General features: G+C 43.8%; 1 protein-coding gene across 4 annotated transcripts in view; it reads left to right on the top strand.

Annotated features, from left to right (window-relative positions):
• Positions 1 to 13438, top strand: part of cep290 (centrosomal protein 290) — a 139926-nt gene that overhangs the window by 70155 nt on the left and 56333 nt on the right. For all 4 annotated transcript variants that reach the window (XM_048548846.2, XM_048548847.2, XM_048548849.2 and 1 more), the window contains exons 28-31: positions 3358 to 3563; positions 7448 to 7599; positions 8171 to 8282; positions 12506 to 12961. In XM_048548846.2, coding sequence (XP_048404803.1) covers positions 3358 to 3563; positions 7448 to 7599; positions 8171 to 8282; positions 12506 to 12961 — 926 coding nt within the window. The remainder of the gene's footprint in view (positions 1 to 3357; positions 3564 to 7447; positions 7600 to 8170; positions 8283 to 12505; positions 12962 to 13438) is intronic.

The following is a 13438-nucleotide window of genomic DNA, read 5'->3' as shown; positions in this document are numbered from 1 at the left end:
AAAGAAATTCACAAGGTGATAATATTTTCACAAGGGATTTCTTTTCCTGCTTATATAGTGGATACTGCTGATACTGGAGGGTGATGGTATTTAAATAACTTGGACGAGATTTTAGAAAATCTTCTGGTTGTCCTGAAAACTGCACTCGGTGATGGCAAGGAGTGAATTGATCAAAATGCTGTGTCCAGCAATCATAGTGTTGAACTTGAATGTTGTAGTGGCTAGAATTAATTGTCACAGAATTGTCTCATGTCTGCACCAGTTCTCTAAATGAGCATTATGACTTAGTTTGACCCTGTTGCCTGTTTCCTCTGTGCAATATTTCTCTTCAAATAATTATTTAATGTCCTATACCTCATTTGAACCTGCCTACACACTTCCAGCAACTGTATTCCAGATCCTAAATTACTTGCTGAATGAAAAGACTATTTTATCACGTTGCATTTGTTCTTTTGTATATTATTTTAAATTTGTGACATCCCCCGCCCACCAGCTGTTGATCCTTTAACAAGTGGAAACTGTTTCTGCTTTGCATCCAATCCAAGGAAAACAGACCCAACTCCTCCAATCAGTCTTCATTACTGAAGTTCTTTCTCCCTGGATCTATTCTTGTAAACCTGTTACTCGTTCTCCAGTGCATTCACATCTTTCCGAAAGTCTAGCATGCAAATCTGCACAAAGTACTCCAGCTGAGATCGATCAATTCATCAGACTTGTTCAGCTTCTAGTCAATGATGACTCTTAGAGACTCTTAGATTCATGCATTGAATGTAAAAGATAATGAATGACTGGGATTAAGGAAAGAAACACAAGACAAGTGAAGAGGTGATGTGATGGTCTGGTGGTAATGCCACTGGACTACTAATCTGGAAACCCAGACCAATGGTCTGAGGCACGAGTTCAAATCCCACAGTGGCTGATGGTAAAGTTTTATGAACATCATAGCATAATGGTAATGTCAGTGGACTAGAGATTCAGAGAGCCCACGGTCATGTTATGGGTTCAAATCCCACCATTGCAGCTGATGGAGTTTAGGTGAACAAGTCAGCAGTTTAAAGCTAATCTCTGCCCAGATAGGAAATTATGACAAGTGATGAGGTTGTTGCGGTGTAGTGGTAGTGCCCATATCTCTGAGCCAGGAGATCTGGGTTCAACTGCTTCAGACATGTGTAATAACATCTGGTTGATTAGAAAATATCCGTGACAAGTGATGGACTGGATAAAAATGCCAGTTGTCGCACATAATATGCATTCCCCACTCTACACAGAATCTTTGTAGCCTCTGCAATAGGTAGAAGATTATATAACTATCAAGGTCTATTAAGTGAGCAGGGAGTTGTAAAGTTCCTTGCTGGTCTCTGAGCATGATTAAGACTCTCCAACTAACCAATGATTATCATTAGTTGTCATTTATATGGTGTATTTTTTTTGCCACTTGCCAGCTCAGGTCTGCATGTTACCATATTCTGTTGTAAGCCAACATGGGCTGCCTCATTATTGATAGTTCTAAACATTATTCATTTATCAGCTGTTGCACTGTGTGTTCTGGAGATCCAGCAGACCTGTGAGAATAAGAGCCATCAGCTTAACAGTTAGGCTATTTAGTACTGAGATGAGAGGGTGATGAATCTTTGGAGTACCTGCCCCAGAAAACTGTGGAAGCTCAGTTATTGAAAATGTTCAAAACAGATAATTTCTGGTTATTAAAGATATGAGGTGATATGGGAATAGTGTGGGAAATGGCTTTGAGATAAAAGGTCAGCTGTAATCCAGTCAAATAGCTACATCAGCTTAATGGGCTGAATGGCCCACTCTTACTCCAGTGTTCCCATGGAACGTGGAATGAACTTTGATGAGCAAGTCATTAGTGAGTAGACATCGCTTAATTACACCACCCATTACAAACAGGGTGGTGCTGATTAGGCTCAACTTATCTAGTTTCTTCTGGGCACATAACATTTATAGGAAATTTTCCATACTATCAGTTAAATCCCAGTTTTGTAACTCTTATTTGTAAGGCTTGACTGTGAGACCAACTATCTTTAGTGCATGTCTTCAACATTCTGGCTGGAATCCTGTCAGGGCTGGCATCTTTGTGGTCCAGTGTACTCAAATGACATGATATAAGCCGAATGGACGTGGGCTTTGAAGAAAGTCTGGATCAAAGGAGGAGCTGAGTACAACCATACACTTGATACTTTTCACTGGGGATGTTTTCAAACACTAAACTGAAGCCCAGAATGCACATGCAAAAGATAAGGCTCATTGGAGTTGATATGATGTGGATGCTCATGGAACCACTACCTGTATGCAATGCCATCATTCTTGACTGAGCATTGTAGGATATATATATATAGGGCCTAATTGATTGATTACAATTCACTGTATTGCAGATTAGATAAATTCTATTGTGTTTAGGAGTCATATGGTACCGCAGTAGTGTCCCTACCTCCAGGATATAAAGTTGGGGTTCAAGTCCCATCTGTGCCAACAAGATCTAGGTGTTCTTGTACATCAGTCAATGAAAGCAAGCATGCAGGTACAGCAGGCAGTGAAGAAAGCTAATAGCATGCTGGCCTTCATAACGAGAGGTATTGGGTATGGGAGCAAAGAGGTCCTTCTGCAGCTGTACAGGGCCCTGGTGAGACCGCACCTGGAGTATTGTGTGCAGTTTTGGTCTCCAAATTTGAGGAAGGACATTCTTGCTATTGAGGGAGTGCAGCGTAGGTCCACGAGTTCAATTCCTGGAATGGCGGGACTATCATATGTTGAAAGATTGGAGCGACTGGGCTTGTATACACTTGAAGGATGACAGGGGATCTGATTGAGGCGTATAAGATTATTAAGGGATTGGACACTCTGGAGGCAGGAAGCATGTTTCCACTGATGGGTGAGTCCAGGACCAGAGGACACAGTTTAAAAGTAAGGGGTAGGCCATTATGAACAGAGTTGAGGAAAAACTTCTTCACCCAGAGAGTGGTGGATATATGGAATGCTCTGCCCCAGAAGGTAGTGGAGGCCAACTCTCTGGATACTTTGAAGAAGGAGATAGATAGAGCTCTTAAAGATAGTGGAATCAAGGGTTTAGGGATAAGGCAGGAACAGTCTACTGATTGTGGATGATCAGCCATGTTCATAATGAATGCTGGTGCTGGCTCGAAGGGCCGAATGGCCTACTCCAGCACCTATTGTCTATTGTGCCAGTCATTTATTATGACATGTCTGAACAGGTTGATTAAAAATATCAAAATTCTATTATGTTTGAGTAGTCAGGATAGATAACACTTTCAGGTTTTCTATTCTGGGCGAACTTATAAACCTAATTAAAGGAATTTAAGGATTTTAGTTTTATTTTAGGAGGTCCAACTGCTATGGATAAAGAAAGAAAGGCAATTACCAACAGTGAAATTGTGTCCATCTCCAAGAAGATTACCATGCTGGAAATGAAAGAACTAAACGAACGACAAAGAGCGGAGCATGCTCAGAAGATGTATGAACACGTGCGAGACACACTCAAACAAGTTGAAGAACGAAACTCGGAGCTTGAATCCAAATTCGCTGAAGTATGTTGCTCTTACTAAATATCTATTTGTGTGTAAAACTAGTTATAATAAACAGGCTTGCTTTCTGGCCAAACATTGTAACAAATTCAAACTACTTTACAACTCTGTGTGAAAATAGTTTCAGAGAGCCATTATTAGCTCAACTGTCAAAATGGCTTTCCTCTGTATTGTAAATTTCTGTGATTGCCTAAGTTATTATTCTTTTTACATTTCCCTGTACCAAATTTTTAATAATCTGCTGATCTGCTGTTGGGTAATTCCTTGCTGCTTCCTAACTGTCCTGGAACAAACTTGGTGATCAGTAATTTCCAAAAATGTTGTTCAATTCATTCTTGGGTTGTTCTCATTTGTTGACTGGTCGTCTTTTCATACCTGAACATTTCATCATCTAATCTTTATTGTTTGCACAAAGAATTGTGGCTTCTGTTTACTTGTTCTTTAATGATATTTTCTCCAGATACATTTTTAAGGTGTGAAGTCCTACAGAGCACAGGCAATGTAAGAATATAACATACAAAGGAGCAGTAGTAGGGCATACATCGCTAAGATCACAGCTGATCTTCAACCTCAATTTCACTTTCTCTTTCACTCCACTATTCCTTGAGGCCCTTTCGAGCCCAAAATCTCAACCTTGAAATAGGCTCAATGACTGAGCATCCACAGGTCACTGGTGTACAAAATTACAAAGATTCAGGCTCTTTGAGAGAAGGATTTTCTGCTCATCTAAAACATGACTGCCCCTTATTGTTATATCATTTTGCCATTAGACTTCTTGCTTGCTGGCTGAAGACCCAATGAGGGACTTGTGCTGCCACTTTTCAGGAAGACCTACTGGACCGCAGGCAATGGTGAAGCCACCAGCAGACCACCTCCTGGAATAAGGCAGATGTCTTCCTAACTTCAGCTGTTGACCAAACAACAGCTAGCTGCTGTTGTGCTCAACAGCACCCTGTGCCTGCTGCAGGTAGAATAACTCCCAGAATCCCAGGATTATAGAGGATCCAGGCCACAGATAGGTAATAAAATGTGAGGCTGGATGAACACAGCAGGCCAAGCAGCATCTCAGGAGCACAAAAGCTGACGTTTCGGGCCTAGACCCTTCATCAGAGAGGGGGATGGGGGGAGGGAACTGGAATAAATAGGGAGAGAGGGGGAGGCGGACCGAAGATGGAGAGTAAAGAAGATAGGTGGAGAGGGTGTAAGTGGGGAGGTAGGGAGGGGATAGGTCAGTCCAGGGAAGACGGACAGGTCAAGGAGGTGGGATGAGGTTAGCAGGTAGCTGGGGGTGCGGCTTGGGGTGGGAGGAAGGGATGGATGAGAGGAAGAACCGGTTAGGGAACCAGAGACAGGTTGGACTGGTTTTGGGATGCAGTGGGTGTACTGTGGATCCACTGTACCCGGTGCGGCTTCCTCTACATTGGGGAAACCAAGCGGAGGCTTGGGGACCGCTTTGCAGAACACCTCCGCTCAGTTCGCAACAAACAACTGCACCTCCCAGTCGCAGGTATACTGCATCCACTGTACCCGGTGCGGCTTCCTCTACATTGGGGAAACCAAGCGGAGGCTTGGGGACCGCTTTGCAGAACACCTCCGCTCAGTTCGCAACAAACAACTGCACCTCCCAGTCGCAAACCATTTCCACTCCCCCTCCCATTCTCTTGATGACATGTCCATCATGGGCCTCCTGCACTGCCACAATGATGCCACCCGAAGGTTGCAGGAACAGCAACTCATATTCCGCCTGGGAACCCTGCAGCCATATGGTATCAATGTGGACTTCACCAGTTTCAAAATCTCCCCTTCCCCTACTGCACCCCTAAACCAGCCCAGTTCATCCCCTCCCCCCACTGCACCACACAACCAGCCCAGCTCTTCCCCCCCCACCCACTGCATCCCAAAACCAGTCCAACCTGTCTCTGGTTCCCTAACCGGTTCTTCCTCTCACCCATCCCTTCCTCCCACCCCAAGCCGCACCCCCAGCTACCTGCTAACCTCTTCCCACCTCCTTGACCTGTCCGTCTTCCCTGGACTGACCTATCCCCTCCCTACCTCCCCACTTACACCCTCTCCACCTATCTTCTTTACTCTCCATCTTCGGTCCGCCTCCCCCTCTCTCCCTATTTATTCCAGTTCCCTCCCCCCATGCCCCTCTCTGATGAAGGGTCTAGGCCCGAAACGTCAGCTTTTGTGCTCCTGAGATGCTGCTTGGCCTGCTGTGTTCATCCAGCCTCACATTTTATTATCTTGGAATCTCCAGCATCTGCAGTTCCCATTATCACAGATAGGTAATGCAGGAATGGGGTTAAAGGAGAGGTGTTGAGAAGCAAGCTAGCCCATTGATACTTACCCCTTGCCTCAGTTCAGACACCTCTACCGTGGGGGCAACAAGTAACCCCTACAGTTTCATGATGTGCATGCCACATGGCAGCAGGTCCACCTGAAGCTGGGTTAATCAAAATAGTTGTGGGTTGAGGCTCTGAAATCATTATCAATTGTCCTTCTAAAGGATTTGGTTGCCAGCGAGATGGGAAAGTTAACCATTGTCTTTCCTGTCGAAAGGTTAATCTGGCCAATGTGGAAAAGCATTTGGGATCAGGCGTAACACCTCCCCACCTAATCAAATGTCCTTCAGCCTCCAAACTCGCCACCAACGAGAGCAGGAGACTGTTTCAATGTGTTTTGTGTACAAATTGGCTGCTATTTCCTATATTTCCACAGTGACTGCATTTCAAATGCTTTGAAACAGATGGTCAGCTGGTCATTTATTTCATTTGCTTTTTTTTAAATGTTATCCCTGAGCTAACATCACTAAAATTAATTAACCCATTATTGTTTGGGGAACTATGCTGTGAGCAAAATGGTTGCCCCGTTTTCCCTAGATTACAATTTTAAATTAAATTTAATTGACTGTGAGATTTCTTGGAATGCCCTAAACTGTATATATGTTAGTCTTTTACTATTATCAAGATGTAAAATTTATTCTGTGCTAATGCAACAAAGTTATTGATAGATGTGTGTTTCATTCAAGGTTGCAAACTTGTGAATCACTTTCATGTGAAATTTTATTTCTAAACAGTGAATGGGATATAAAATGAATTTTTGTCTTTTTTATGCATGTATGTTTTGCAGCATTTTTCTTGTTTGTATTATCTATTATCTACAAGTCATAAGTCAATAGTGTGATGGAATACTCTCCAGTTGCCTCAATGGGTACTATTCCAACATCACTCAAGAACTTTGACACCATTGGAATCGGCAACCCCATGCTCAGCCGCCAATGCATAGTGGCAGCAGTGGGTACCATTTACACGATGTACTGCAGGAACTCACCAGGGTCCTTTGACAACACTTTTCAAAATACGACCTTGTCCATCCAGATGGTAAAAGGCAAAAAATACATGGGAACACCACTACCTGCAAGTTTGCCTTCAAGTCACTTCCTATCCTGACTAAGAAAGATATCACTGTTCCTTCACAATTGCTGTATTAAAATCCTGGAATTCCCTACCAGCACTCAGAGGGTGATGCACGCATAGAATGACCTGCCAGAGGCAGTGGTTAAGGCAGATACAATTACAACATTTAAAAGGCATCTGAATGGATACATGATTAGGAAAGGCTTAGAGGGATATGGGCCAAATGGTGGCAAATGGGCCTAGGTCTGATTGGGATGTCTGGTCAGCACGGAAAAGTTGAGCCAAAGAGCTGTTTCTGTGCTGTCATACTCAATGACTAAAGGGATTCAAGAAAGTAGCTCACCATCTCCTTCCCCAAAACATTTGGGAATGGGCAGTTACTACTGGCCAAGTCAGCACATCAGCATCCCATGAATGAATAAAAGGGGGGACAAAAATTAAATGTGTTCTCTCCTGCTTTTTTCCCAGGTAACCAAAATAAACCTGGAGGCCCAGAGAGTGGAACAAAACCTACGAGATGAGTTGGCCAACAGTGTAAGCCAAACAGTGAGTAATGCAGACAGGAGCCGCATCACAGAGCTGGAGAAATCAGAATCTGAGTTAAAAGTTGAGGCGTCCAAGTAAGTTAATAGCGTTATAAAATGTGATTTTGTTCATTATTATTTGACTTAAGAGACAACAAGCTGTTTATTGACATGTCCTCTCTTTCCCCAAATCTGATGCTTCTTCTAATTAGATTAGATTATTCCACAATGTGGAAACAGGCCCTTCGGCCCAACAAATCCACACTGACCCTTGCAGCATCCCACCCAGACCCATGCCCCTATAACGCCCATACCCCTGAACACTATGGGCAATTAGCATGGTCACTCCATAGCCTGCACATCTTTGGACTGTGGGAGGAAAGCGGAGCACCCGGAGGAAACCCACGCAGACGCAGGGATAATGTGCAAACTCCGCACAGGCAGTTACCGGAGGCTGGAATCGAACCCAGGTCCCTGGCGCTGTGAGGCTGCAGTGCGAACCGCTGAGCCACTGTGCCACCCCAGAATGCATGTGCTATCGTAACTTGAAGTGTATATGTATGGGATGTGCTAAAAGGATTGCCAAGCGCAATACAACTTTCAAATGCATTCCTGTTTTTTTGTAAAGAAATGGCAACAATGTTCATGGAATGTTCTTATCCATCAGGTTAAGAGATATTGCCGATGTAGCGAAAATGCAGGTTGCAGCCTTGGAAGCCCTTCAGCAGTCTAGGGAGAAAGAGGTGGAGGCACTTAGGAAGCAAGTACTTGATTACCAGGTTAGGACATATTTTTCATTTTTACATTTGAACAAAAGCTTTTCCTTCAGAAACAAGAATGTTATTAGTCAGACTTTACACCAATATTTTAAATTGCCGCTGACAGTTTCAAAATAATCAGTGATTTGATTGGTCTGAATAATTTTTTTTCAAATAAGATTCCTTTCCAGAATACTGATGCAAGTCTTAACCTGTGTTATCTTTTGATTGCTTAGTTGTTTGTGAATACAACGTTTGAGTCAATTGCAGAAGGCTTTTAACATTTGTTGGTATATTAAAGACATTTAAATTTTGCACACTACAACTTCACAGTTTATGCAAAAACACAGAGCAGTGTTTTAAACTACAAAGTAACTTAACAATAGATTGTTGGCTGATCCAATGTTCTCCACTTCTATTGTCGCATATGAGAATTTTAATAGAAGTGGTGTTCCATAAGAGGCAAATTTTTTACCTGGGAGTGATTCACGGAATGAATTTCCTCATGAAGTGGTGGATGTGGGCACAATTACAACATTTAAAAGAATAGTAAAGGTTTGGAGGGAAATGGGCTAGGAGCAGACAGGTGAGACTAGTTTAGTTTGTGATAATGTTCGGCGTGGACTGGTTGCACCAAAGGTAACAAAGTGTGGAGCTGGATGAACACAGCAGACCAAGCAGCATCTTGGGAGCACAAAAGCTGACGTTTTGAGCCTGGACCTTTCATCAGAAAAAGGGACTGGGGAGAGGGTTCTGAAATAAATAGGGAGCGAGGGGGAGGTGGATCAAAGATGGATAGAGGAGAAGATGGGTGGAGAGGAGACAGACAAGTTAAAGTGGCGGGGATGGAGCCAGTAAGGGTGAGTGTAGGTGGGGAGATAGGGAGAGGATAGGTTAGCCCGGGGAAGACGGACAGGTCAAGGGGGCGAAATGAGGTTAGTAGGTAGGAAATGGCAGTGCAGCTTGAGGTGGGAGGAGGGGATAGGTGAGAGGAAGAACAGGTTAGGGAGGCGGGGATGAGCTGGGCTGGTTTTGGGATGCAGTCGGGGGAGGGGAGATTTTGAAGCTTGTGAAATCCACGTTGATACCGTTAGGCTGCAGGGTTCCTAAGCGGAATATGAGTTGCTGTTCCTGCAACCTTTGGGTGGCATCATTGTGGCACTGCAGGAGGCCCAGGATGAACATGTTGTCTAAGGAATGGGAGAGGGAAGCCCAATGGTATCAATGTGGATTTCACAAGCTTCAAAATCTCCCCTCCCCCACTGCATCCCAAAACCAGCCCAGCTCATCCCCACCTCCCTAACCTGTTCTTCCTCTCATCTATCCCCTCCTCCCACCTCAAGCCGCACCTCCAGTTCCTACCTACTAACCTCATCCCACCTCCTTGACCTGTCCGTCCTCCCTGGACTGACCTATCCCCTCCCTACCTCCCCACCTATACTCTCCTCTCCATCTATCTTCTCCTCTATCCATCTTTGATCTGCCTCCTGCTCTCTCCCTAATTATTTCAGAACTGTCTTCCCATCCCCCCTTTTCTGATGAAGGGTCTAGGCCTGAAACGTCAGCTTTTGTGCTCCGAAGATGTTGCTTGGCCTGCTGTGTTCATCCAGCTCCACACTTTGTTATCTCAGATTCTCCAGCATCTGCCGTTCATTTTATCTCAGGTTGCACCAAAGGATCTGTTTCCATGTGATAATGGGAACTGCAGATGCTGGAGAATCCAAGATAATAAAATGTGAGGCTGGATGAACACAGCAGGCCCAGCAGCATCTCAGGAGCACAAAAGCTGACGTTTCGGGCCTAGACCCTTCTTCAGAGAGCCATGTTTCCATGCTGTCTGACTCTATGACTCTATTATCCCCAATTGCTTCCCATTAAAAGAAATTAATCCATTGTACATCAGAATGATTGACTATATTTGTGCATTTGTAACTGTCATTGATTGCTTTAAAAACCCATTTCGTTGACTAGCACCTGTTAGAAGAGGAAATCTGCCATACTTACCCAGTCTGACCTGCGCATGACTCAAGACCTACCACAACGTGGCTCACTTTTAATTGAATTCTCGAGCAAGTCGCTCAGTTCAAGGACAAACAGGGATAGGCAACAATTGCTTCCCTTGTCAGAGACATCTGCATTCCATGAAAGAAAACAAAAACTTAAGCCAATGTGAGAAAATGAAAAATATTGTTCTAGATAGAGACATTTTAAGATTTTCTTAATCTATTCAAGATTTATCAGAATTAACTTTGTGTTTCAACAGAAATACTTATCAAATGTAGTATAAATAAATTAGGATTTTCTCAATTTCTGTTAAGTCATTACACAGTCATACGTTCCAGAATGATTTGGGATTTATTTTTGTCATCTGTATATTATCAGCGACATGTTAAGGAACCTTTATGTGCAGGTGTTTTGACATTTGATTTTATCGATGGGTTCATTTACTAATGGAGATGGGAAATAACCTTTACATGATATAACTGTGTATATGATCTGTGTACTTGATGCCAACCTTAGGTCTCCCTAGTGTTCAGTCCACAACAAAATGCTGAAAATCTGAAACAAAAGACTGGAAAATTTGTCAGCAGTGTCAAATGGCAATTGTAGGTGGAAAATGGAATAAACATTTTAGCTCTCGCGGAGAGATTGAAGATACTGGAGTTGTTCTTAGGACAACATTCTTGGAGAAGATTTCACGAAATTTGTCAAAATAATGAAGGCTTTTGATATAATAAAAAAGTAGAAATTATTTTCAATGACCAAAGGGTCAGCAGTAATGTAAGGCAGTTTTCTGTTATTAAGTGAAAGTAGAAGCATCATGAGGAACAGTTTCTTTTGATCTAGAATGCATGATTTGAAATGGTGGTAAAAACAGGTTCAAAAGTAACTTTTCAAGAGGAAATCGTATAAATGCTTAAAGGGAAAATATTTATAGAACTATGGGGAAGAGCAGAGGAACGATTCTAATTAGATAACTCGGAAAGAATCAGAGCAGGTATGTAGAGCCAAATAGCCCTCCTGTGTCAGAGATAATGGGAACTGCAGATGCTGGAGAATCCAAGATAACAAAGTGTGGAGCTGGATGAACACAGCAGGCCAAGCAGCATCTTAAGAGCACAAAAGCTGACGTTTCGGGCCTAGACCCTTCATCAGAGAGGGGGGATGGGGAGAGGGTTCTAAAATAAATAGGGAGAGAGGGGGAGGTGGACTGAAGATAGAGGAGAAGATAAGTGCAGAGAAGAGTATGGGTGGGGAGGTAGAGAGGGGTAGGTCAGTCTGGGGAGGACGGACAGGTCAAGGGGGTGGGATGAGGTTCCACATCAAGCAGATGTTCACCTGCACATCTGCCAGTGTGGTATACTGCATCCGCTGTACATGGTGTGGCTTCCTCTACATTGGGGAAAGCCAGTGGAGGCTTGGGGACCGCTTTGCAGAACACCTATGCTCGGTTCGCAGTAAACAACTGCACCTCCCAGTCACGAACCATTTCAACTTCCCCTCCCATTCCTTAGATGACATGTCCATCCTGGGCCTCCTGCAGTGCTATAATGATGCCACCTGTAGGTTGCAGGAACAGCAACTCATATTCCGCTTGGGAACCCTGCAGCCCAATGGTATCAATGTGGATTTCACCAGCTTCAAAATCTCCCCTCCCCCCATTGCATCCCAAATCCAGCTCGTCCCCGCCTCCCTAACCTGTTCTTCCTCTCACCTATCCCCTCCTCCCACCCCAAGCCGCACCTCCATTTCCTACCTACTCACCTCATCCTGCCCCTTGACCTGTCCGTCCTCCCCGGACTGACCTATCCCCTCCCTACCTCCCCAGCCATACTTTCTTCTGCACCTATCTTCTCCTCTACCTATCTTCAGTCCACCTCCCCCTCTCTCCCTACTTATTTCAGGATCCTCTCCCCATCCTCCTTTTCTGATGAAGGGTCCAGGCCCGAAACATCAGCTTTTGTGCTCCTAAGATGCTGCTTGGCCTGCTGTGTTCATCCAGCCCCACACTTTGTTATCTTAACCCTGCTGTGTCATTTTGGATGAAAAATCATCTGGAACATTGTTTTAGTAGTCCATTGATGATGCATGTCCTGTAGAGGGTATTCCAGCATTTTAGATTTTTTTATTAACATCAAATCCATCAAAACAAATTGCTAAGAATAGCTCAAAAGGTCAGAATGCCTACTATTGGCTGTATATTGCCTGTATACATATCTGTTCATTGTATTCTTCTCATTCAGGCACAGTCAGATGAGAGAGCTCTCATTGCAACATTGCATCAACACATTATCGCGTTGCAGGTGAGTGAAGCCACTGCTGTTAGCAAGCTGCAGGCATTTGCAAGTAAGCTGCAAAAAATGGAGGCCTGCAACCTGCGGCTGATGCAGAAGCTCGATGAGAAGGATCAGACCCTTTTCCACACCCGGCTAGAAGGCACGAACAAGGCCAAGCACCTGCGACAGACTATTCAGTCCTTACGCAGGCAGTTCAGTGGAGCCCTACCTCTTGCACAACAAGAGAAGTTCTCAAAGACAATGATGCAGCTGCAGGACGACAAGCTGAAGATAATGCAGGATGGTAAACGTTCCCAAGAGGAGAGGAGAGTGGCAGAGGACAAGGCATTGGAACTGCAAATGAAGCTGAAAGGGCTAGAGGAATTGATAGGAACATTAAAGGATGCAAAAGGAGCACAAAAGGTTGGACAGTTTTAAAAGTGATTTACGGTTGTTGTTTCTTTATATGTGTCGAACTGGCAGAGTTCCCATGATAAAATGAAGAACTGCGGATGCTGGAGAAATTGCTCAAAAAACGCAGCAGGTCTGGCAACATCTGTAGAGAGCAATCAGAGTTAACATTTTGAGTTTGGTGATTTCTCATTCTGAGAGATGTTGCCAGACCTCCTGAGTTTCTCGAGCAATTTCTGTTTTACTTCAGGCTTCCTGTGACTTTGCTTTTGGGAATTCAGTTATTATAGTTAAATGCGACAGGATTTGTGACATTTACAGGAAAGATGCAGTAGATTCAGGAGTTCTAATATCCAAAGTGAATATGGACACCATTGTGCCAGCTAGTGTATTAGAGATGATGATACAATACAGAAGGATGCCATTGTCCCATCGTGTCTACATCAGCTGTCTGAGCATTGGTGCCTTTTTCCTGTCTTTTTGCATAAA

The sequence above is a fragment of the Stegostoma tigrinum genome, chromosome 18, assembly GCF_030684315.1.
Source record: "Stegostoma tigrinum isolate sSteTig4 chromosome 18, sSteTig4.hap1, whole genome shotgun sequence".
NCBI lineage: Eukaryota > Metazoa > Chordata > Chondrichthyes > Orectolobiformes > Stegostomatidae > Stegostoma > Stegostoma tigrinum.
Note: the sequence above shows the minus strand (reverse complement) of the source record. Positions and strands in the feature narration are given on the sequence as shown.